Source organism: Corapipo altera, unplaced genomic scaffold (assembly GCF_003945725.1).
Source record: "Corapipo altera isolate COAL_440 unplaced genomic scaffold, ASM394572v1 45, whole genome shotgun sequence".
NCBI lineage: Eukaryota > Metazoa > Chordata > Aves > Passeriformes > Pipridae > Corapipo > Corapipo altera.
The window spans coordinates 9,674,057-9,694,986 of NW_020884877.1; the positions used below are offsets into that span (position 1 = coordinate 9,674,057).

The window sequence follows — 20,930 nt, forward strand, 5'->3', positions numbered from 1 at the left end:
ATAAAATACAGATGCTGGGAAGCCAAGGTACAGGAGATAAAATACAGGCTGTGTCTGTGAGAGACCTTCTTAGAGGTACAGTACAGGAAAAAACCCTAACAATTAAGCATTCACTGCTTACTGCAGTAATCAGCACGATCAGCCTAATGACACATGAAAATTGCAGTACAAAGTAGCCTTGTGTCACAAAGAGCCATTACCTGTGCAAATCCAGATCTACATAAGGAAAAATCAGCTTTTCTTTAATCAGTTCCCAGATGACCCGTGTCATTTCATCTCCTTGCATCTCCACAACGGAGCCTCCATGGATTTTTTTAGACATCTTGAGCTGCAATAGACATAAAAAAGCCCAACCTAAGTCAAAAACTACCAATTCCTGCATTTTAACAACACAGCTAGGAGAGGCACCAACATAGCATACAAGTTCTCTCCCAAAGTCTTGAAGATAACCACAGTTTGTCCCTAGTTTCATGCTAACTGGTATTTTTCTTAGAGCCACAGATCCTAGAAGATCTATGAGGATAAAGAGGTTAATATCTGAGAATTAAGGGCATATGCTTTAATTATGGTTGTACAAAAGAATTCGAAAGCATGAACAAATTTCCCCCCCCAATTTCCACATAAATAAATGAGCTTTGTTTATTTTAGATTTCACAAGTTCTAGTCAAGTTCCCTGTTTCTCCACCTTTTTCTGAAAAACAGGGGTTAACAGATATGATTACAATGACACCTCATATTGCTGGCACTATGAGGATTAATATATTGTCAGCTTCTTTATTAGCTTCCCCCTCCCAGGAAGGAAGGAAACAGGTAGAAAAATCCCAAGGCTAAACATCAAGAGTACTTTCTAGTGGCAAGCTTTATTTCTACTGTTCAAATAAATACTGGACAGATTTGTTTGCTGTAGGGAACAGAGGTTTCCAAGATATTTGTGAACAAAGCCTCAAACAAATAAACTTGAACTCTGCTCTTCCATTTGCACTTTGTTCTTCGTCAAAAAACCCACCAGCCACTGAACTGCTCTAACACACTTCCCTGCTCTCCAACAGCCACAGTTTCCCTGTTCTCAGCTCTGATTATGCAAAAGCAATGACTTGGCAAGCTCCCCCTTCCAAGATAGTCCTGTTCTTGTGTGCAGCTGTTGCGATACTACAGTGAGATACCAAGCCCTCGTGCCTCAGGTTGCAGTTTAGAGATACAGAGGGCCATGAATGCCTTGATCCAGAATGAAGGACCCTACTGTCCACTGAATCTGTTCATCTTGACAAAGTTATTCAGAGGTGTGAAGTTTGCACACCTCTGCAAGTTATAAGCATATGGGGAGATTACTTCTAGGTTCAAATTTTCCTTTTCTTTTTTTTTTTTTTTTTTTAAATTAAACCAACTTGTGCTGTATTTCCAAAATCCAATCCATTATACATTTTCAGTCTGGCAAGAGAATAAACTTTCTAAGCTATGTTCAGAGGATCAAGCTTTTCCAAATCTCTTAAGGAGTAAAAATTAAAAAAAAAAAAAAAAAAAAAAAGTAAATGAGGTTGTGGTACTGAGACTCAATTTACTATAAGCTACATCAGGCATTTCTATCCCAAACAAAGACAGTATCTTGGCTTATATTAGGCCTCGTGGAAAACTTGAGTCTCATATGACCACACTCTGTCTGAACTCAATTTATTTATGCAAGTATTTTGGGCCCAATTTTGAATTGTTACTACTTAGATAAGGACTGTATCACACTCCATGGCCTAGGCACAGAATTATACTCAGGAGACTTCAATTTTACTTTTGGCATTTAGTCTGAGAAACAGTCTGATTCATTTAAGTAAAAATGTAGACAGGCACCAACCCACCATCACTTGTTTTGTGGTTTAGTTCTACTTAACTGAGGCAAATCAGAGTATGTCAGCCATAGCAATAGGTTTTGCAAAGCTGGCTTCAGAAGCATACGATGCTGCTGCCACACGGAGAGCACAAAGGCAGTTGACACACCTCCACTGAGATACACTGCACTGACACGTGGAAACAGCAGCTTCTTCAACATCTCTGGCAGCATCCAACACTTTTATCTGATCATGGCCATGGGACTTTTCCCCTCCTCAGACAGCAACGTCCCCAGTTTCTCCATGAACAGGGGCAGTACTGCAGTAGCATCCCTCTCCTGCACACCAGAGCCAACATGCCAAGAGGCGCTCTAGAGAGCACACATTCCCTGGAGTTCAGCTCTGCCACTCCTCCCCTTTGATTTTATACTGAACTGCCCAAAGCCAGCAAGTTCTTTCTCCTACAGCAACCCTCCTTTAAATATGCTTAACCCCGGCAAGCAGCCAAGGCAGCTTTAAGGAAACTGTATTTCCAAATACTCCTTGGTCCTCAAGAAGGGCTCAAGGCCTACAGTCAATAATTAATTATTGCAACAAGTCCTTGACTGCGGCTTACAGACGCTCCGCTCAGAGGAGGTTCGCTCGCTGTCACCAACAGAGATCTCGCCTGTTTCTCGGCCGCACCGCCCCTTCCCCGCCCGCAACCCGGTCCAGCTGTGCCAAGGCGATCTCCCGGCACAGCGGGATGTGCTCTCCGGGCCGAGGCTGCAATCCCGGCCCCGCCCGGGCACGGCCGTGAGGGGACACGCGAGGGGCTCCGTGCCCGGCCCGCGCTGGGAACACCACGGACTGCCCGGAGAGCCAGGGACAGCGGGAGGAGACACCCAGCCCAGCCCAGCCCGGGCGATCCCGGGGTGCAGCACCCGCAGCTCCCGGGGCACCTCCAGCGACACTCGGGGCGGGCGGGGCGCGGCCTCGGGGGTCCCGCCCGGACCGCCTGAAAGAAGCCCTTAAACACACATATAAGCCCGCCCCTCGAGGCCCCACTGCGAGGCGAGGGAAGGACAACGGGTGCGGTGCTGCCGCGGGGCCCTGCGGCGGTGCGGATCCCCGTTACCTGCGGCGGTGCCGTTCCCGATCCCGTTCGGTTCCCAGCGCGGGGCGGTCGCGATGCGGCTCCGAGCTGCGCGCGGGGCCCTTTATGCGGCCCCGCCCCGCCCCTGCCCCTCGGCGCCCCCTGGCGGCCACACCCGGCCCGGCCCCTCCCCTTGACGGGGCCCGCGCCCCCCAGGGGGCGCTATGTTGGCTCAGGCCCCGCCCGGGCCCCGCGCGCAGGTGCCCTCGCGCCAGGGGCCCGCGGCAGCACGGACCGCGCCGCCGCCGTTCCGGGCCGCGCCCGTTCCGTGCTCTCCCGCCCCCCGGGCAGTTCCGCAGCCCCGGGCCGCGCGTGCCCACAGCCGTGTCCACCCCGCGGCCCCGCAGCAGCCGCACCGCCCGCCCTGAGGGGCCGCGGCGGGGAGCGGGACCGAGCGGGAATCCCGGGGAGAGGGTGGAATGGAACGGAATATTAAAGATACATATAATATGTTATGACTTCCCGGGGGTCACGCGAGCTCCCCCCGCTTCCAGCGGCTCCCGAGGTGGGGCGGGGGGCGGAGCGGGGGGCCGGGCCGCGGGCGGAGCGCGCGAGGCTTCGATTGGCGATGCCTGCGCGGGTGCGGCGCGGTCGGCGGGCGATTGGTCGGGGCTGGCGGCGTTGCCGGGGCCGGGCGGGGCCGGGCGGTGAGGGAAGAGCGGCGGTGCCGCCCCAGCCCGTGCCCCGCTCCAGCACCAGGACTGACACCGACGCCGGGACCGGCACTGACACCGGCATCGGATCGACACCAGCACCACCACCGGACCCGCGGGCAGCAGGTGAGCGCAGCCCGCCGAGGGCCGCGCGGTGCCGCCCGGGCCAGCAGCGGTGGTTCCCCTGCTGGGTGAGCCCTTTCCGGGCTCCCGGCCCGGCCCCGGTGGCGGCTGCCGGCGGCGCTCCGGCGATCGCTTCCTGCCGCTCCCTCCCCGTCCCGTGGCAGGTGACCCCCGCGTGTGCCATCCCCGGCGGAGGGCAGGGGTGTGCCCCTCGCAGGGGGGAGCCGGGCGGAGGTTGGGAGGGAAGCGCGTGTGTCGCGCAGCTCCGTGAGAATTGCGGGAGTTTAGCTGGTGCACCCGGGGTGTATTATCTGGGTGCCCGGGAGTGGCGTCCGTGTCACAAGAAGGGGCCGGACCCTTCCGGCACCGGGCGGTTGTGGTCAGTTTTGTGGGACCCGGGATGTCGCGGATCTGCTCTGGATGTAGCAGCTGGAGGTGTGTGGAGGCTCACAGCCGTGCTTGCGCTCTGTGTTGTATCGGTGATGACCCGGTGATTGCTGAAGCTGCAGCCTCAGGCGAGTTTAGATGCATTCCCCGTAACTGTTGGTGAAGTGATGTACTCTAGTTTTCTGCCTGTTGACCAATATATGCACCTTGCTTTCTGGTTTCCCTTAATACACAAATAAGTGACTGTTTCCCTGTTTCTTGCAGTGGGGTGGATTGTTTTCCCTGTAGTGGGAGAACTAAAACACTTTAAGAAACGTTGATGCACTCTACAGCTAATGTGTTGTACAGCAAAGAAGATCCAGGTGTTTATGGAGCTAGTGCCAAGTACAGTGCTCTTCTTTTCAATGTGTTTTAATTAGGCTAATACTGTTGTCACAGAAGCAATTACTATGTGTTTTTTGCCCCTTGAAACTGGGGTTTGTTATTCTGTAATTACATATATATATATTGTATGCAAGTTCAGGGACTTCCTTTTTATTTTTGTCTTGCCAGGCTACAGTCAGTTGCTGAAATAAGAACATAGTTTGCTATAAAACTTCTGGCAGTAGTGGCACTTTTAATGTGGTAGTGTGTTTGAGAGCACAACCCTGTTGTGTGTTCAACATTTAAAAAGTAAACTATTAGTTGCCTTAAGATTGAAGAAGAGATTCCAAACTTACCTGCAGATGTGCTCTTGAAGGAAAATTTATCATCAGCCCCTGGTGTTTAAGCACGTTCAAATCAGCCGTTTGAATAATATTGCTGGGATGAACAACAAAACATACCCTACCTTACAGGGGACAGGAATGCAGAAGCATTCCAGACTAAGCCTTACATGAAGAACCTGACCAAAGTTTCTCTTGAAACTTAGTGAATGATGCCTCTCCATTTTCTTTCCTAAGGATATGTGAATAGCAGGAGAAACTCTGGGCTAAAGGTGCTTGCTATACAGAGTAACAAGCAGAAGTCCTCTGAGAAATCACGTGAATGACTTGCAGATACTATCTTTTGTGCATTCTTTGTAGGAGTGGTCAAACCTTGCCACATGAACCATATGCAACTTGTTAGCCCTTCCAGTGTCAGTTGCTAACCACGTGGATTTTCTCTGGACTGCATAGATTCTTTTTTTTTTCGGTGTGGCTTCTTAGAAGTTGGAAGAAACTATTCTAGTCAGTAAAATATGCCTGTTGGTTCCGGGGAACAGTTGTGGAAACTGGAAATTGGTCTTTCATGAAGGAGTATCAGCTGCTAAGTGGGAGGTTGTCTTGTACAGCGTTTTGGTCCTTGGCACAGGTAGAAGTTAACCAGTCACTCACAGATTCCATCAGCTCCCCGTGTTCTGTTATGTCAAACATTTCACTCAGTCTTGCTTAAACAAAATGAAGGTAGTCAGCACCTTAGCCTAGCAGGCTAAGTGAGGAGTTGTGAAAGAAACTGTGTGTCTGTTGAGGAAGAATATGGGCTGTGGGAAAATATGGCTCTTGGCTGTAACAAAGCTTTGGTACACAGTAAATAGGCTTTATAAGTACGGCTTCCCCTCATACAGAAAGTGGTTCGGATTTTTTGTTTGTTTTTCCTTTAATAGAACTCCTGAAAACAAGGAAGTTTGGAGGTGATAGATTTGACAACAAATAAACCACAGTCTGGGTTGCTTCCCTGGTAACCTGCACAACAGTCGGTATTGTAATGTGGAAGGGAAAGAAGCAGTTTACCACTGAGCTTAATCTTTCAGTCCTGCTTTTGTTTGTAGTTCATTCTGTTTCTCATTCTGAAGTTAAGCTGGCCAAACAACAGGTCTTTCTTGTGCTTGCTCAGGCATGCCTGTCTTCAATTTTCTTGTTACAAGGGCTGTAGAAGTCACAACATTAAGAGAAGAGCTGTCCAAGTTAAAACTTTGTTGTGATATGTGTGCAGAGTCTCCATTTGGAAACTTCAAGTTCCCATAAAACCGCAACTGGAGCGTGTTGGCAGTGTAGAGGCTGTTCACTGCTCTGAATGTTTAACTGGGTGCTCTGAATTGCTCTCCGCAGAGATGTTGATCTCTTGTCAGTGACTGGGCAGGGGACATGGGCTCCTAACTCTGGCACTCTTGACCTGTGCTAATAGCAGAAATCTGTGGTCAGTTGGGTGAATGTCTCCTCTCTAGGATCTAATAAGAGACCTCCTCTTCAGCTGACTGAAGAGGTTCTGTTTCACCACCCCTGTATAATGTGTGTTGCTGAACTCTTTCCAGGGCACGTGAAATGGCTGCAGATGACAAACGGTCTCCGACACTGGACTCTACCGGTGATCTACCTCATTCTCCCAGCAGTCCATCTCATCTCACTCACTTCAAACCCCTGACTCCTGACCAGGATGAGCCTCCTTTTAAATCAGCCTACAGTTCTTTTGTAAATCTCTTCCGTTTCAGCAAAGGTGAGGGCTGGGAGATTGTGTGTGTGTGAGCTGTGTGTGCCCTCTGCTGCCACATAAACTTGTAAAAACACCTCTGAATATGAGTATGATGTCAGATGGCTGATGGTGAATCATTTCTTTTTTGAGAAATGTTGGATCTTGATTTTAGGTGACATAGTAGACCTTTCCTATGGGAGAAGATAGCTGGCATCTTGCAGCTAGAAATCTGTGTCTGCCCGTGAAAGTCAAGACAAGCCAGTTAGCAGATAGCATTGTATAGATTCTTAGCTTGACATCAGAATTTCCTTTGCTTATGTGAGGTTTTCTTGGGCTGCAAGGAGGAGTAACTCTCTGCCAGCCTGTATGAGCAAAATGCTTGCTTGTCCTTCCAATGCAAGTTCTTGTCCCACTTACTCTGTCCCTCACCTTCCTGTGCATCTTCTCCCTTCAGTTGGGTGACATCTGAGCTGCAATAAAGCAATGTATTTACAGGAAGTCCACACTTAATTTCCATGGCTTAGGTGTTCCCCATTAAGAGGTCTGAAATATTGTGAAAGTTTTGTATATCAAAAAGTACTAATTGATTTTGGCCTCTGTGCTGTATGTATCACGAAATATGTTCTCAGTAGGCAAACTCTAAAAGAACTTCATGAGTTTCTTATTTGTTTCAAAGAAATATCCTGCAAAGGGTGGTGATTGAACGCACCTCGATTTTGTACAAAGTCTGCATACCTCTACTGGAGATGGCAGACTGGTCAGCTGCTTTTGTTTAGTCTGTTCGTTATCCAGCTCTGCTAAGCTGCAGTGTTTGGAAAAGGGGAAAAGGGCCAAGATAGCTTTTTGCATAAGCAGGCTGATCTGTTTAGACTCTTCTTGTGCAGAATGAAAAATAATTATCTGCTATGACTGCTATTAGTTTTCATAGTAGAGTAGCACTTGTCATTGCTAATTTACTGAAAGGAACATAAGATGTGGTCAATATTGGCTTCACTTGTTTGTTTCTGACAAATGTAGCTGGAGTCAGCAAAGTCTTGTGTTGACAGAATGGGAAAACAACCTTGAAACAGCACATGAAATGGACACATTACTAGAATCAATGAGAACCTGTCTATGCTTGATCTGCTGATGGAAATTAAAGGCTGTGGTAACTTTAGTGTCACCTCAGTACTGGCTACTAGCATAACTGAAAAACTCTTTTCAGGGCAGAAGCTGATAATCAAGTGTAGCTATTCCATAAAGCAAGAATAATTAATGTTTGCCAGTTTTGTTTTTTAGACACTTTTCACATTAGGGATATTTCTGAAATAGCCTGACAGACAAGTTCTACATACCTTCCTGTTTCCATGATTTCTATGGCACTTTTAAAATTAAAAATTTATGTGTTTTGTGATGCTTAATCATGATCCAGATCTCACTCTATTTGTGGGAGTTTTTTTACCTTTAGTTTTGCATGCACTATTGGTTTTCTTTATCATGTCTGAACAGTTGTTTTCTTGCTTTTTGTCAACTCTAGATGATGGCAGGCTTTCATCCCCAGCAGAGAGAGCAGAGGCAGGACAGAGTGATCCACAAGCATTGAGTGGTGGCTGGTCCAGTCCTCAGCATCCCACCAGGGCTCAGTCTCTGAGATCACCGATTCCTTACAAAAAACAACTGACTGGTGAACTGCAAAGAAGATCTTCTGCGACTCTGGGTAATTTCAGCTCTTTGTGCTGTAAGGCAGTGTTGTAGTAGCCAGTCTGGGATGCTTCAGGGTGAGGTGAAAGGAGGTGAGCAAAGGTTCATTGACTGTCCAGATTTATAACAGAATTTATTATGAGAGTATGCTGCTTCTGTTAGTGAGGTTGCACTTTAACCTCAGAAACATGTTCCCTCCACCCTTCTTGGTGTTCCAGCAAGACAACCTGTTGTTTGGGGCTCTGCTCTTTCAATTATAAAACAATCTGGAACAGAAGACTGCCAAAACACATCCAACATTTTAAAGTCACTGAACCTTGATCCTGAAAATTTCTGCTTTGTCTTGAGAGATTACAGTTTCTTAACATCCACATGCTACCTCTAACTTTAGTGCTCAGTCTGAATGGATTCGATGTTTGTGTCTTCAACGGAGTTATAAATGTAGGTTTTTGCTTGTAGCTGCTTTGAGGAGAATTGAATAGGAAGTTGTGCTTAAGTATTTTTTTTCAGTTCTACCTAACCTTGGAACTATTGCCAGATGCCCTACTGAATCTTTTAGCTGGAATGGGAATTGAATGTAATTTTAAAGGTGCAGCTGTGAATTGGCTTTATGAAGATCGGGAAGAGCTAGGAAGGAGATTTCAGGGGTCCCTTTTGAGATCTGCCTGGTTCCTGTCAGCTCTTTGTGATAGCCTTGAGGAAACTGCTGAGCTGGGTAACAGTCCTGTGGAAGACAGTATTTCTAAGAGTATGGTGCCTAGTGCAGACAAATCAGATCTTAAATGTTGTTAATGTGTATGGGATTTTTAGAAAGATGTCTAGTCTTGGTAACCAGGCAAAAGTCCAGTAGAGATAGCTAACATTTTCATCTAAGTCATTTGCATGCTTAGTTGAACACATTTATCATCTTCCTTTTTGCCTTCTAGTACTGTTTGTTCTATTTAGTTGTGCCTGTCCCAGCAAACCAATTAAGATTTGACCTTTTTTTAAAGATCTTTCCGGAATGTACCAAGTACAGCCACGTACTCTTGGCTGATATGCCAATCTACTTTATTCTTAATTACCTCATGTGGATCACTTGGAAACTGCCTGGGGATTAGAGGTTAGAAACCTTCAGGTGAGGGATGTTGTTTGATATTCAGAAGGCAGAGATAATCTTGCTGGTTGACTTCTGCTGGGATTAGGCAGCCAGGGAAATAAGACTTAGTTTAATGTATAGGGGAGGAACTGTTGCTGTATTGTTCCAAATCCTTTTCAGGACCTTCATTCATGTCCGTGGATTTGAATTGCAAGTATGCTTAGAAAAATGTCATGATGAATCAGCCTGGAAAGAAGTAAAGTTAGACCAAGCAGGAATTGCTGGTTTTTTGAAGAGATTTCTGTGAAGTTGTGTGCTGAGTGACCTGACTCCCTGTTGAATATTTTCCCCCAAATAACCTTGGTAGCAAACATGAACTCTGTGTAATGCAAGTAGAAGTATACTGGATTTTTGAGGAGGTTTTGGGGGAGTTTTTAGGCCATCTCACGTTATTTGAAGAGGGAAAGAATTCTTGCATTGCCTTTCTCCAAAAATCAGGCTTAGTTTTCTTTTTGAAGCAAACTTAAGATAATTTTTTTCCTTCATTTGCCTTAAAAGGCGCTGAATAATCAGGTCTTTGAGGATTTCTGAACACTGAGCAGAGGAGAATTTTACTTCTGCTACTGCAGCTGATGCTGGGCTGCACAAATAATCTTAGAAATTATTCTTATATCTAAATAATGAAAAGTAGGAAAATATGTGATGTGATTTACATAAACACCTAGATTGGTAGGTTGGTTCACCCACTCAGTTCAGTGACAGTGAGGTGTCTAATCTAGTTGAGTTTTCTTGTGGCCTTGTATCTGCAGGCCTGTAAATGTCTCTCAAGGCTTTGCCATTACCCAGATACTTTGTAACATCAGCAGGTGTAGGCAAAAAAAGGTGTAAGTACTTCACAAAGGTCTCTAACCTACTTGATCTTAAATAATATGTCAAGCAAACCAAAAGGAATAAATAAATAAAAGGCTGCTGCTGGTGCCTCTAAACAGTGATGGAATGAAACTGCTCCTGAAGATGCTGACTCTCACCCCTCATCTGTCCATTAGCTTGCCCTGTATGTGCAGCAGATACTCTCATTGCTCAGGGACCGTGCTGGCTGACAGCTGCAAGTGCAGAACAACATGGAGGGGTGGTTGCTTTTGTAGGAAACCGCCTAGCATCAAATATGTAGGGTTTCAACTGTCTGCTTCCCTTCAGGACTGCTTACACAAAAACATAATAGCACCTTGCTGGCTTTTGTGAAAATAGGAGAAGCTGTGGGTGCCTGGCTTGTGTCAGAGATGCTCTGAGGATTGTATGGCTGAAGAACCAGTGCTGGGACTCTGCAGTGGCTTCTGTGACCTCTCTCTTGGATAATCTCTTGCACCCTTGTGTACTGGAGTAGGGTGCTGCAGAGCAGATGTCACTTCTACAGTACCAGAGGGCTCAGCTGGTTGTGTTGGACTGCATGTGTCTGTGCTGTCAGGTGAGGGCTTTCAAGGTGCTGGATTGAACCAAAATAGTCTGAGAATGAGACTATTGTCACTGAGAAAATGTCACAGTAGTAGGGAACTGTAAGGGAGCTTAGTAGGAGTAAGGGATGGCCAGTGATCACATGGTGGGTGAAGAAGGCCTGAGGAAAGCATATGGTGGTTACTGGGAATCATGTAGAGCATTAATTATTACCAGAGCATCTTTTCTAATGAAAAAGGTTTTGGAACATGAAAATGCATGTTGTGAAATGAAGTTAAGGCCAGCTTCCATACTTTTCATATCAGTACTTTGTATGCAAGTGACTTGAGAAAGATGTGATATTTGAACTGTGGTAGTGAACTTGAATAGGAAATTATATGCTTTGGAAGCAAATGATTAAAAAAGCAATTCATGTTGATTTGTTTTAGCAGAACTGTGGCATCTCTGGCAGGGGTATTTTTTTATTGTTGAAACTATGAAGCTCTCTGTACCTCTTAGGTTAGTGTTAGGGCATGGTCATGTAGTTAAGTTGCAGCAAAGAAGTTCTTGTGGTGTTTTTGCCTTATCATTCACTGTAAAAATGAATGCTAAAATACTATATAGTCATGAAAGAAACTCTGTAAAAACATATTTCCGTGATTCAGAAGATGTATAGGTGTTACCAAGATCAGCAGCCATGAATACATAGGGGATGAATGAGGGCTCTGTTGATATAGGAGAACTTCTTTTTTAGTAGCTGTAGGAGTTAACTTTTAGCTTAAGAATGATAAATAGGTTAGAAATAAGTCAATTTGGAAATCTGTATGGAGTCCCTTTGGTATATTGAGATTATGTTCAGTGAACATGTAGATGGGAAGGGAATGGATAGAAGAAACACAGTTGCTGCATAAACTGGTATTCCTGAAAAGATGTGTTCCACAATCATGTTGGTGTGTTATACTTAAGGGCCGAGATGCAGCAATGACAAATAAAAGTTTGTGGAGCTGATCTGATTGTCATAACAGATTAAATAACACTTAATTCAAGTTTACTTTTATTTTAAAACCTAATTTGTTGTGTGTGACTTGAATTGTGGGTGATGGGATGTGGGGTTTTTAGGGGTTTTTTTGGGTGGTGTGGATTTTTGTGTGTGGGTTTGATTTTTTATTTCTTTTAGTAGCATATACTGAGTTTGCTGTCTCAGAAGCATCAAAAACGCTTACCACTACTTAGATGTATAAGTGTAGGCAACCCTCTTGGACCACATCAAAAGAAGATATGAAATCTCTTAAGATGTGCAATTGATGGCAGTTGGGATGATGATGTGGGCAAAGCAAGAAAAGTGCTCTTTCAGTTTGTGTCTGTGGAAGGGAACATGGGTTTTGCAGATCTAATGGTGAAATGAGGAAATATGTTTGCAATGCTGAGAATGTATACATCTGTAAATCATGTGTGCATTAGCTGAGAAAATGACTGTGGTATTTCTAATAGTGATGAGGAGTGAGAGTTAACCTAACATTGATACATCTACATTCTTTTGTAAGGATGTTGTTTTAGACACAGTGCATCCTGTATTGCAGGAATGATAACTTCTGTTCTTGCTATACGATGTGTTTTTCCCCAGAAAGGGAGAAATCCCATGATTGAGAAGGAAAAGAGCCAGTTGAACTTTAATCTGAGAATCAGTCAGGTTCTCTAGTATAAACAGGTTAGCCATGTGCTGCTACTGCTGATGGCATGTTTTTTTCTCATGTAGATGATAAATCCCTTTTGACGTTGTTTTATATAACAGAGAAAAGGGCATTTAACTAACTAGAACCAGTGTGGAGTTACCTGTGGCATTTCCTCATGGCTGTGTATGTTTGTATTTTGGGACTCATCTGCCTGATAAGATTTGTAGCTAGTTAGGCAGGAGATCTGATAATAATTCTTGAAATTGGAAGCAGCATTCCTGGAAAGGAGATACTCTTGAACTCAGAGGAAGATCCAGGAAGTAAATGCAACATAGATCTTGTGTTAGAAGTAAGGAGGAACCAGAGGTTTCTATGGTATTATCAATGTTTTCTTGAAACATAAAAGACCCTTTAATCACCCTAAAATACTCACCTTGGTATTGCCCCAAAGTCTATTTGTTTGATTTTTTTTTTTTTAAATAAATTCCAGGTGGCTGGCCACAGAAATGTGTTTAAGCATCCTAGAATCGCTTTTAAAAAAAAAATCTCTTGTTGTACATAGTAACTATACGTGGGCTGATTAGCTAAAAATATGTACTAAAAACCTGAAGAGGAGGCATGGACTCCCACGGTTTTAGTCACATTACAAGTGAGGGTTTTGGTCTCTTGCACACAGAGCAGTAGCCTGGTTGTTGCTGCACGGCAACAGTTAACAGGCTTGTGCCAGAGCTGTCAGCATTCCCGCTGACATCAGTGCTGTCTGAGGCAGTAAACAGAAAGCAGCCATGACTGTTCTTCCTGTGCTGGGGCAAGCTAAATAAAACGCTAGTCAGATGGAGGGCAACGAGGCTGGTAAGAAACTTTAAACTCTTCAGAAAGTTGTTGATGTAGAAAAGGGACTCTGAAAATGTTTAAATATTTAGGTAAATAGAGAACTGTGTTTTCAAATCTTTCAAATCCTGTCTGTAACTCATACAGCAACGCTTCAAAGTAGTCAAATGTTTTATAGGAAAGAAATTAGCTGTATTACCTTTTTATTCAGGAGTTACTTTGCTATAGTTAATCAAGAATGACTGTACAAGTTCTCAACAACTTGGCTTTTTTTCTTGGAAAAAACCAAACCAAAACAAAGAAAAAACCTTAAATATGTGAACTTCTGGGTGCATTTTATTCAGAGCTACTGTTTTTAATAAAAAATGAGCAGTTGAGTCCTGGCATTGACTGTAGTAATTTATAAATAAGTTTAGGTTAAGGCATTGACTTATACCACTTCTAGAATGAATGTGAATATTGTTGCAATTATTTTTTAAGTATTAATATCCTAGAGGGCATTTTTAAAATGAGACTTCAGTGTTTTGTAAAAGACTGCTACAAGCTTCCTATTGTAGGTTGAAAATCACTTCTTTAAAAGATGTTTTTGTTCTCAGAGAACTTGGGTGGCTTCTTGTAAACACAGAGGATGGTATTTTAAATGTCAGTCAAAGCAAACTATCTGGCATCAGAATCTTCTTTTGGGGGAAGAGAGTGCAAAGGCAAGAAGTGATACACACTGTAACTTTAGAAAATATAATATATGTAATGTAATACGTGTAATGTAATATATAAGTGAACATTTTTCCCTCTAGTGGGATTTTGTGTTGTGATGTAGATATTGGTGTATCATGAAAGAAATAAGTACTACTCTCCCTTCCCTTTCAGACAATCGAAGGAAAGTAGAACCACCTCTTGGAGGTCATGATCCTCGAACAGCAGTTCAGTTAAGAAGCCTCAGCACTGTTTTAAAACGCCTCAAAGAAATCATGGAGGGGAAGAGCCAGGTAATTCTTTTGAACAATTTGTAGGCCAAACAATCTAAAAAATTATCTGTTTTCTGGGCTTCTCTGACCTTTGTTTTTAGATACATCATGATAGGGGGTTTTTTTGGTGTTTTTTCTTTGTTTGTTTGTTTGTTTTTTGATATTTGAAGAATGAGTGAATAAACTCATAAAGCATTGTGTGAATGCAGGGGAAGCAATTTCAGTTTATGCTGACTCTTGACTTGTCAAACATCTGTCATATTGTGGGGGTGAATCATTGCAGTTACTGGGCTTCTCGTGCATGGACCAGATGCTGTCACTTTAGACTCCTTCCAGCTTAGGTTGGAAGTATTACCTGATGGTTTTCTCCCTAGAAGGCTAACCATGGGCAGGTGAAACACTTTGACTGCCACAAATAGTAATGAGAATTCTGGTAATTAATTAAATCTGCTACTTACTGTGGTAATGATTGGTCAGCAGTATTTGCTTGAAAGGCTTGTCTTGTTAATCAGTTTTGATTTAGCTAGAGAAGGAGCTGGCTACTGACTTGCTGATTTCACCTCCATCTGCTGAGCTGGACCGTACCTTTAACAGGAGGATCTAGTTGAGAAAAGAAGCCACAACTATTTATAAGTGATGGTATAAATAGCTGTGTCTGTGGGCAAGACATGAACAGGCAAAAGTACATTTAATTAAACTGACTCAGGAGAAAAAAAGGCTTTTGGCTTGTTTGCTTTTACAGTAGACTTTGAGTAAACTCATTTAGCTTCCAGTGCTATTCTGCTTGTAAGAGTAAGTTTGCTTTGTTAGAAAGGGCAATATTTTTGAGGGTGAAGCAGAAGCCTTTCATTGCACTAAGCAGGGCATTGAGTGTGACACCTGCTAATAATTCAGTCTGAAGGCCCTAAAGATTTTCAGACATTTTGAATGCATTGGAGAAGTGCTGAAACAGACAGGATGCAGCAGTAAATGAGTATGACCAGATGTTTATCTGGAAGTGGTATGTTAGTTGTCAGCATGCTGACTTCTGGACTAAAAGTAATGCATCAGTGCCTTTAGCTGCAGCCATGTCTTGCTTGAGTCACTCCATGCAAAAGTTTCCTGCTGCTGTGGACTTGGCCTGTCTCTACAGGAGACCACTCTACTGTTGTAGAAAGCTTTCTCAGATTCTGGAAGATGCTGTTCTAATGAGTATCTGCTGCTAATGGAGGTCAGAATCCTGTTCTGAACCCTTCCTTGTAGGCTCTTCTTGTCTTGAGCATTGGCTCTGACTTGGAAGGCAGGGAGCTGGAAGGTGTCACCAGCAGTGGCTGAGTTTTTAGTCATGTGCAAACAGGGCAGAGGCACTGCTGCTTGGAACAGTCAGTCTTTCTGTTGTAGAGTCAGACTTGGCTTATCATGCAGAGCTGCAGTAAAACCTGTTATTGGCATCCCCTGCAGCTTTGCAGCAAGTCCTTGGCAAAGCTCTTCACTGCAACTTTCCCCATTTTAAAAATTTCTAGATTCTTTGAAACACTAGACTGCCTCAAGCAGTCTTCCATCTCTTTCTATATGAGTTTTCTTGAGTGAGGACAGCATGGAAGTATTGTCTTGTTGATCATAACTGTTTTGGTCTCAAAATTGGTCTAGCAGCTATGTCAGACTTTACTTTGTGAACATCCAAAAATAAACCCCAATTCAGGGTATGGGTTTTTTTTTGATTATGTGAAAATCAGAGCACGGATCACTTTTCTTCTGTTTGGTTACTGTCTTCTCTGGTTGTTTTGAGAAAATACTTGCAGCAGTTTCTCTTCCTAAGAAAAAACCTGGAGTATTCAGTCCCTCTGAAAAGGCTTATTGCCAGAACTGAACTCTTGCAAAGAGTGTTTCACAGTCAGTGCTGTCATGTGACCATTAGCAGTTGTTTCCATCCATGGTAGTTGCAGCTGGTGTGCTCAGAATCATAATTGAGAGATTTGTCTTGCTCTATAGCTTCAACACCAAATTGAAGTTTTTTAAAAAGAAAACAAGAAAAAATTCCTGTGGCTGCACCAGTGCTGTAAATCAATATATGTTGTTGTCTGCTGAATGTGAGTTCTGTAGTTGTCTTCTCACAGGAGTTATCTGGAGTTTTGAAACAACATCAATTTGGGACACAGGCTTTTACAACAGTTTACTGGCGTGTTGAAGAATTTTTTATATGTATCTATAATACTTTCAAAATATTAGCTGTTGAAATTATCTTGTGCACTGATAATTCCTGATAACTTGATCTACCTGTATATAACAGCTTCAAGTAATGTATGGTGGGGTTTTTACTTTTTTCATCTTTTTTTTTTTTCTTTTATTTTTTAACTGTACTAGATGAGAGTCTTTCATGTGCTAGGGTCAAATGAGAGGGAAGAGCAATCAGTATTTGTTTGTTTTTTTGTTTCTTTTTGACCTTTATCTACAGCTCATGATAATTTTTATCTGCTTTGCTTCCATCTTGGATCAGGGAGACCAAGTCTTACTAAATTTACTCTCAGAGTTCAGAGCTCTCAGCCGTCTGGCTCCCTATAAAACCACATGAAAAATCCTTTCTGTGCATGTCTGTGCTTATATGCAAGAGTGTGTAAACACACACACACACATATATGAATATATGAGCACAGTACACTGCAGTCATGAAACTAAACATGCTTTTTTTATTTACAAAAAAAGGCTTTTATCTGCTGTTTTCTTTTGTAGGACAGTGACTTGAAGCAGTACTGGATGCCTGACAGCCAGTGCAAAGAATGTTATGACTGCAGTGAGAAATTCACCACCTTCCGGCGAAGGCACCACTGTCGACTTTGTGGGCAGATCTTCTGTAGTCGATGCTGCAATCAGGAAATCCCTGGAAAATTCATGGGCTACACAGGTAAGGTTTATCTGCTGAGGAGCAGAACAGTCTCTCTGTGCTGAGTTCTGTTTGGGCTACTGTATTTTAGATCCTGGCATCTGCTAGAAAATGCTGTACAGGTCTGTAGTGGGCTTAAAAATGAGCAAAAAGAACCACAGCACCTGATTCTACCAATTTCTTTATGGACAGTGGTGGATTATGCCATACCTGCTTATTTTTATCACACTACATGCATCATGACAAGACAAATATGATCACTATTTAACAAGGTTATGCACAACAAAAAGCGTGCTCAAGGAAAAGCTGCTCTTAGTATCAGTAGTTTTAAAATGTTAATGATCCACATGTTCTAATTGAGAGAGAGAGGGGCTCTTTCAAATGCCAATTACCAAATGCTAATGGAGGTGATGTTTTCCAGACACACCAGCTGCTATGTCATATCTGACTGGCTATTGTGGTACCATCATTTCAGTGTGCACATATGCTCTCTCTCTCTCTCCCTGCCCCCACAACCTGTCTCTCTCTTGCTGGTCCTCTGTTACACGTCACTGGCCTTGGAAAAATTCCCCGAGTTCGTAATTATCTGAGGTTTTGCCCTTTAAGGGAATACGAGAATTAGACTTAAACTTGCAAAGAGGTTTTGAAACAGAAAATCCTTCTGTTTTCAGCACTATACACCTCTGATCCTGTAGGAACAGAGTGCTGTTTGTTCCTGTTCACTTACACTGTCTGGTTCCCCTTTCCACAGGGGATCTCCGAGCCTGCACTTACTGCCGTAAAATAGCCTTAAGCTATGCACACTCCACAGACAGTAACTCCATCGGAGAAGACTTAAATGCTTTGTCAGATTCCGCCTGTTCTGTGTCAGTGCTGGATCCTGGGGAGCCGCGCACTCCAGTTGGGAGCCGCAAAGCCAGCCGCAACATCTTCCTGGAGGAGGATCTGACCTGGCAAAGGTAAAGTGAATGGCTGTATGTTGAGCTCCAGAATCTTAACTCTGTTTTCCGGCTGACAGCTACCTAGATAAAGCCTGGTGGTTTCCACTTAGGAAATTTAGAAGTGTATCTCCTTTAAAAAGAACCTAATCCTATGCCTTCTTCCAATATTCTTTTCAAGTCGAAATGTGGAAACTTTTGTAGTGGAGTTTTAAGTTATTTACAGTTCTTCCTTCTACCTACTGAATCAGTGATTCTATGCTAGTGTCAAAGCAGACTTTTATCTTCAGAGTTTAAAAAGATGGAGCCAGAATCATTCCTTCTAACCACCAATGTGTTGAGAGGCAAGTTGATGTAACATTGATGCTTTACCTGTTTAGGTTTTGAATTGGGCAGGAGAATATAAGGAATGCTATCTGTGTAAATAAGAGAAAAATGCTGGAAGGAACCACCTTTTTCAAATGAAGTGGGATCAAAAGGACAGCTATAAAGGTTCTCTGATCTCCTTTCAAAGTATTTTTATTCCTATTGTTCTCAAATGAGGGGATCTTTATATTGGGATGTGAGTAAAAGAACACTGTACTTCTCAAGCAGCATGCAAGTTTCTGAGGACCTTGATTTAATTTAATGTAAGGGGAGGAAGAAATAATTGGATGTGGTATTTGTGCTCATTTCTCTAAAAACAGAAGAAAAGGAAGATGTGAAACCACTGAGGAGGTCTCAAGTCAGAACCTTTAACTGAGAGGTAGTGTTAGTGACATGTGCCTCTAAACAGATCTCTTCTGATAGTATTAAAAGAAAAAACCTCAAACCCAACTGTCTTCAGAAAGTGCCCTGACTCTGGCTTTGCATGTTACTTTTCAGAGTATGGTGCTCCTCTGTGGAAGCACTTGAATAATCAGCTTTAGATCTACATACAGGAAAGTGCTTCTGATTTAATGTTACGGTCATTTAAAGCAGTAACGTAACAGCACTTGGGATAAATACTACCAGATTTTGAACTGGGGAATAAATGTATGTTCTCTTCAGGTGTACAAAATAACTAGGGTACTGTTAGTTTTGTCTTCTGATATGTTGTTAGTATCTTTATTATGGCAGTTCAGCAGCTTGTAGACATGAACATGTAAAGAAGGTATTTATATCTTTATTTTAGCACTTGAAAAATACTGCCTGTTGTTGAAAGGCTGATAACTTTCTATAATAGAGCACTTTGTTTTGTTGGGAGACGCTGAGTGAATGTGGGCTGCTTTTGTGTGTGACAGGAAAAGAGACTGAGATTATGTGGTTTATTGTTTCTTAGGAGGATTAACATTTTCTTCAATGCTTGTTGCTCTTAAAGTGTACAGCTTTGCAGTAAGCTACAGGGCTTTTCTTAAGTACTGTGTTTGGTAGTTCTTGATTGACCTTAAGAGGTTTAAACTCAAAATATTGAATCTAAATGGTACCAGAATTGAAACTGGTGACTTAAAACTTCACAACAGAGCAGTGGTTTTTGTTCTAATGTGGGGCTTCTTCGTGAGAAGTAGTTTGTTTCAGAAGAAAACTTAGGAGTTGAGTCTCTTCCCAAAATAATGTCTATTTGAGATAAGGCTCTTACTTCTCCTGCTGTCATGCTACAAAGCAGGGAGAAAAGCATTTAGGTAGGGTGAGGCTGCATTTACTTGTCAGATGTTGCTCTACTCTTTGAGCAATTGGAACATAGATTTCCTGCTTTAACTAACTTGAAGGGCCATATCCTTTAAAAGTGAAGGAGTGGTGTACACTGGGTAAGTACAGCTACTCAGGCAAAGTTGTATTGCTTACAGTTTCTAATGAAGAGCATTTATCACACTAGAGCACAGCCAGTATGGCTGTATCAGTTGGCCTGTAGTGGCTTATGTCTGGTGTGGTTTTGCCAACAGGATTGATGGTGTATGAACATCTACTGTCCTTCGTGGTGTGGAAGTAAACGGAGGGCAAAGGTGGTAGTGATCAGGTTAAACAATTACAGAAGGTTGTCAGGCTATCTTTGTCAAAGCTGTCTAGCAGTAGCTATATGTAGCATTGCATGGATTGCAAAGGTGATGTGCTGGGGAGGTGGGGGCAATATCTCTACCTCCAAAGCATGAATAGCAGCCTGTAAGGAAGGAGGATGTGTAAGAAAGGGATATAGGAGAAGCAAGTGGGAAGGCAGGATAATAACAGAAGTGGGAAGGGGCTTTATTGTCTAAGACTTGAATTTGAAAAGAGGAGACTTGAGCACTGTCTTCCAAATATCATAGGCCTACAGATAAGAAAGGTTTCCCTATTCCCTTATTGATTTAACAGTCATGAGTGTGAGGTAACACAACAATTAATTGTACTTTAATTATAGCTGTTCTGACACTTCTGTATGTCACAAATCTCTCAAACATCTCTGTCATGCTCCTTTCCATGCAGTTTGATTCACCCAGACTCTGCAAGTACTACGTTGTCTGCACGCCTTGGCTCTGTCCAGGAGGATGCAGGGAAGTCACCAGCTAGAAACAGGTAAACTAATAATTTCTGTTCTGGATGCACTCCTAGCACATTCTTTGCTGTAAGGCCTGTAGTGTTGGGCTTGTTTTTACTGAGTGTGCTGTTACACATCTAAAATGGGACATGCCACTACCCATGTGTAGTAGTGAGGAAAGACCATTTGTGTACGTATTCATATTAATAAATGTACTGCTTTTGAAGAATCTGTCATTTGCTGCTGAGTTGGTCAAACAGAAGTGGTGATGAAGAAAGGTACAATTCTGAGGAAGCTGAAGAAATGGGAGTAACACGTACTCGGTAAAGGCAGGTAAAGACTGAGGTCATGGAGGAGCAGAGGTGTAGGTATTTTTTATTTGTTTGTATTGTATGCATCTCCATCTGCTCTTCCATTAAGGATAATCTTATTTAAGTTACCAGGCTTCCTTGGGCTAAA

At 43.1% G+C, this 20,930-nt stretch overlaps 3 protein-coding genes across 5 annotated transcripts in view; 2 read left to right on the top strand and 1 right to left on the bottom strand.

Moving 5' to 3' along the window:
• IDH1 (isocitrate dehydrogenase (NADP(+)) 1, cytosolic) overlaps positions 1-3,059 on the bottom strand; it is a 15,213-nt gene extending 12,154 nt beyond the window's left edge. The window contains exons 1-2 of one of the 2 annotated variants that reach the window (XM_027636947.1): positions 2,935-3,059; positions 201-328 (exon numbers count right to left, since the gene is read on the bottom strand). In XM_027636947.1, the coding sequence (XP_027492748.1) occupies positions 201-322 (122 nt within the window). In that variant the 5' untranslated portion in view covers positions 323-328; positions 2,935-3,059. Of the gene's footprint in view, positions 1-200; positions 329-2,909 lie in introns of both variants that reach the window. The other variant, XM_027636948.1, reaches the window with a different exon arrangement.
• The window catches only part of LOC113944169 (shugoshin 2-like), a 55,002-nt gene extending 51,386 nt beyond the window's left edge, over positions 1-3,616 (top strand). Inside the window, exon 10 of the transcript XR_003526603.1 lies at positions 3,605-3,616. The gene's annotated coding sequence lies outside the window, so the exon portion shown is untranslated. The remainder of the gene's footprint in view (positions 1-3,604) is intronic.
• PIKFYVE (phosphoinositide kinase, FYVE-type zinc finger containing) overlaps positions 3,615-20,930 on the top strand; it is a 66,341-nt gene continuing 49,025 nt past the window's right edge. Inside the window, exons 1-7 of one of the 2 annotated variants that reach the window (XM_027636936.1) lie at positions 3,615-3,731; positions 6,388-6,569; positions 8,062-8,241; positions 14,106-14,224; positions 16,913-17,084; positions 17,815-18,022; positions 20,420-20,509. In XM_027636936.1, the coding sequence (XP_027492737.1) occupies positions 6,398-6,569; positions 8,062-8,241; positions 14,106-14,224; positions 16,913-17,084; positions 17,815-18,022; positions 20,420-20,509 (941 nt within the window). In that variant the 5' untranslated portion in view covers positions 3,615-3,731; positions 6,388-6,397. The remainder of the gene's footprint in view (positions 3,732-6,387; positions 6,570-8,061; positions 8,242-14,105; positions 14,225-16,912; positions 17,085-17,814; positions 18,023-20,419; positions 20,510-20,930) is intronic. The other variant, XM_027636937.1, reaches the window with a different exon arrangement.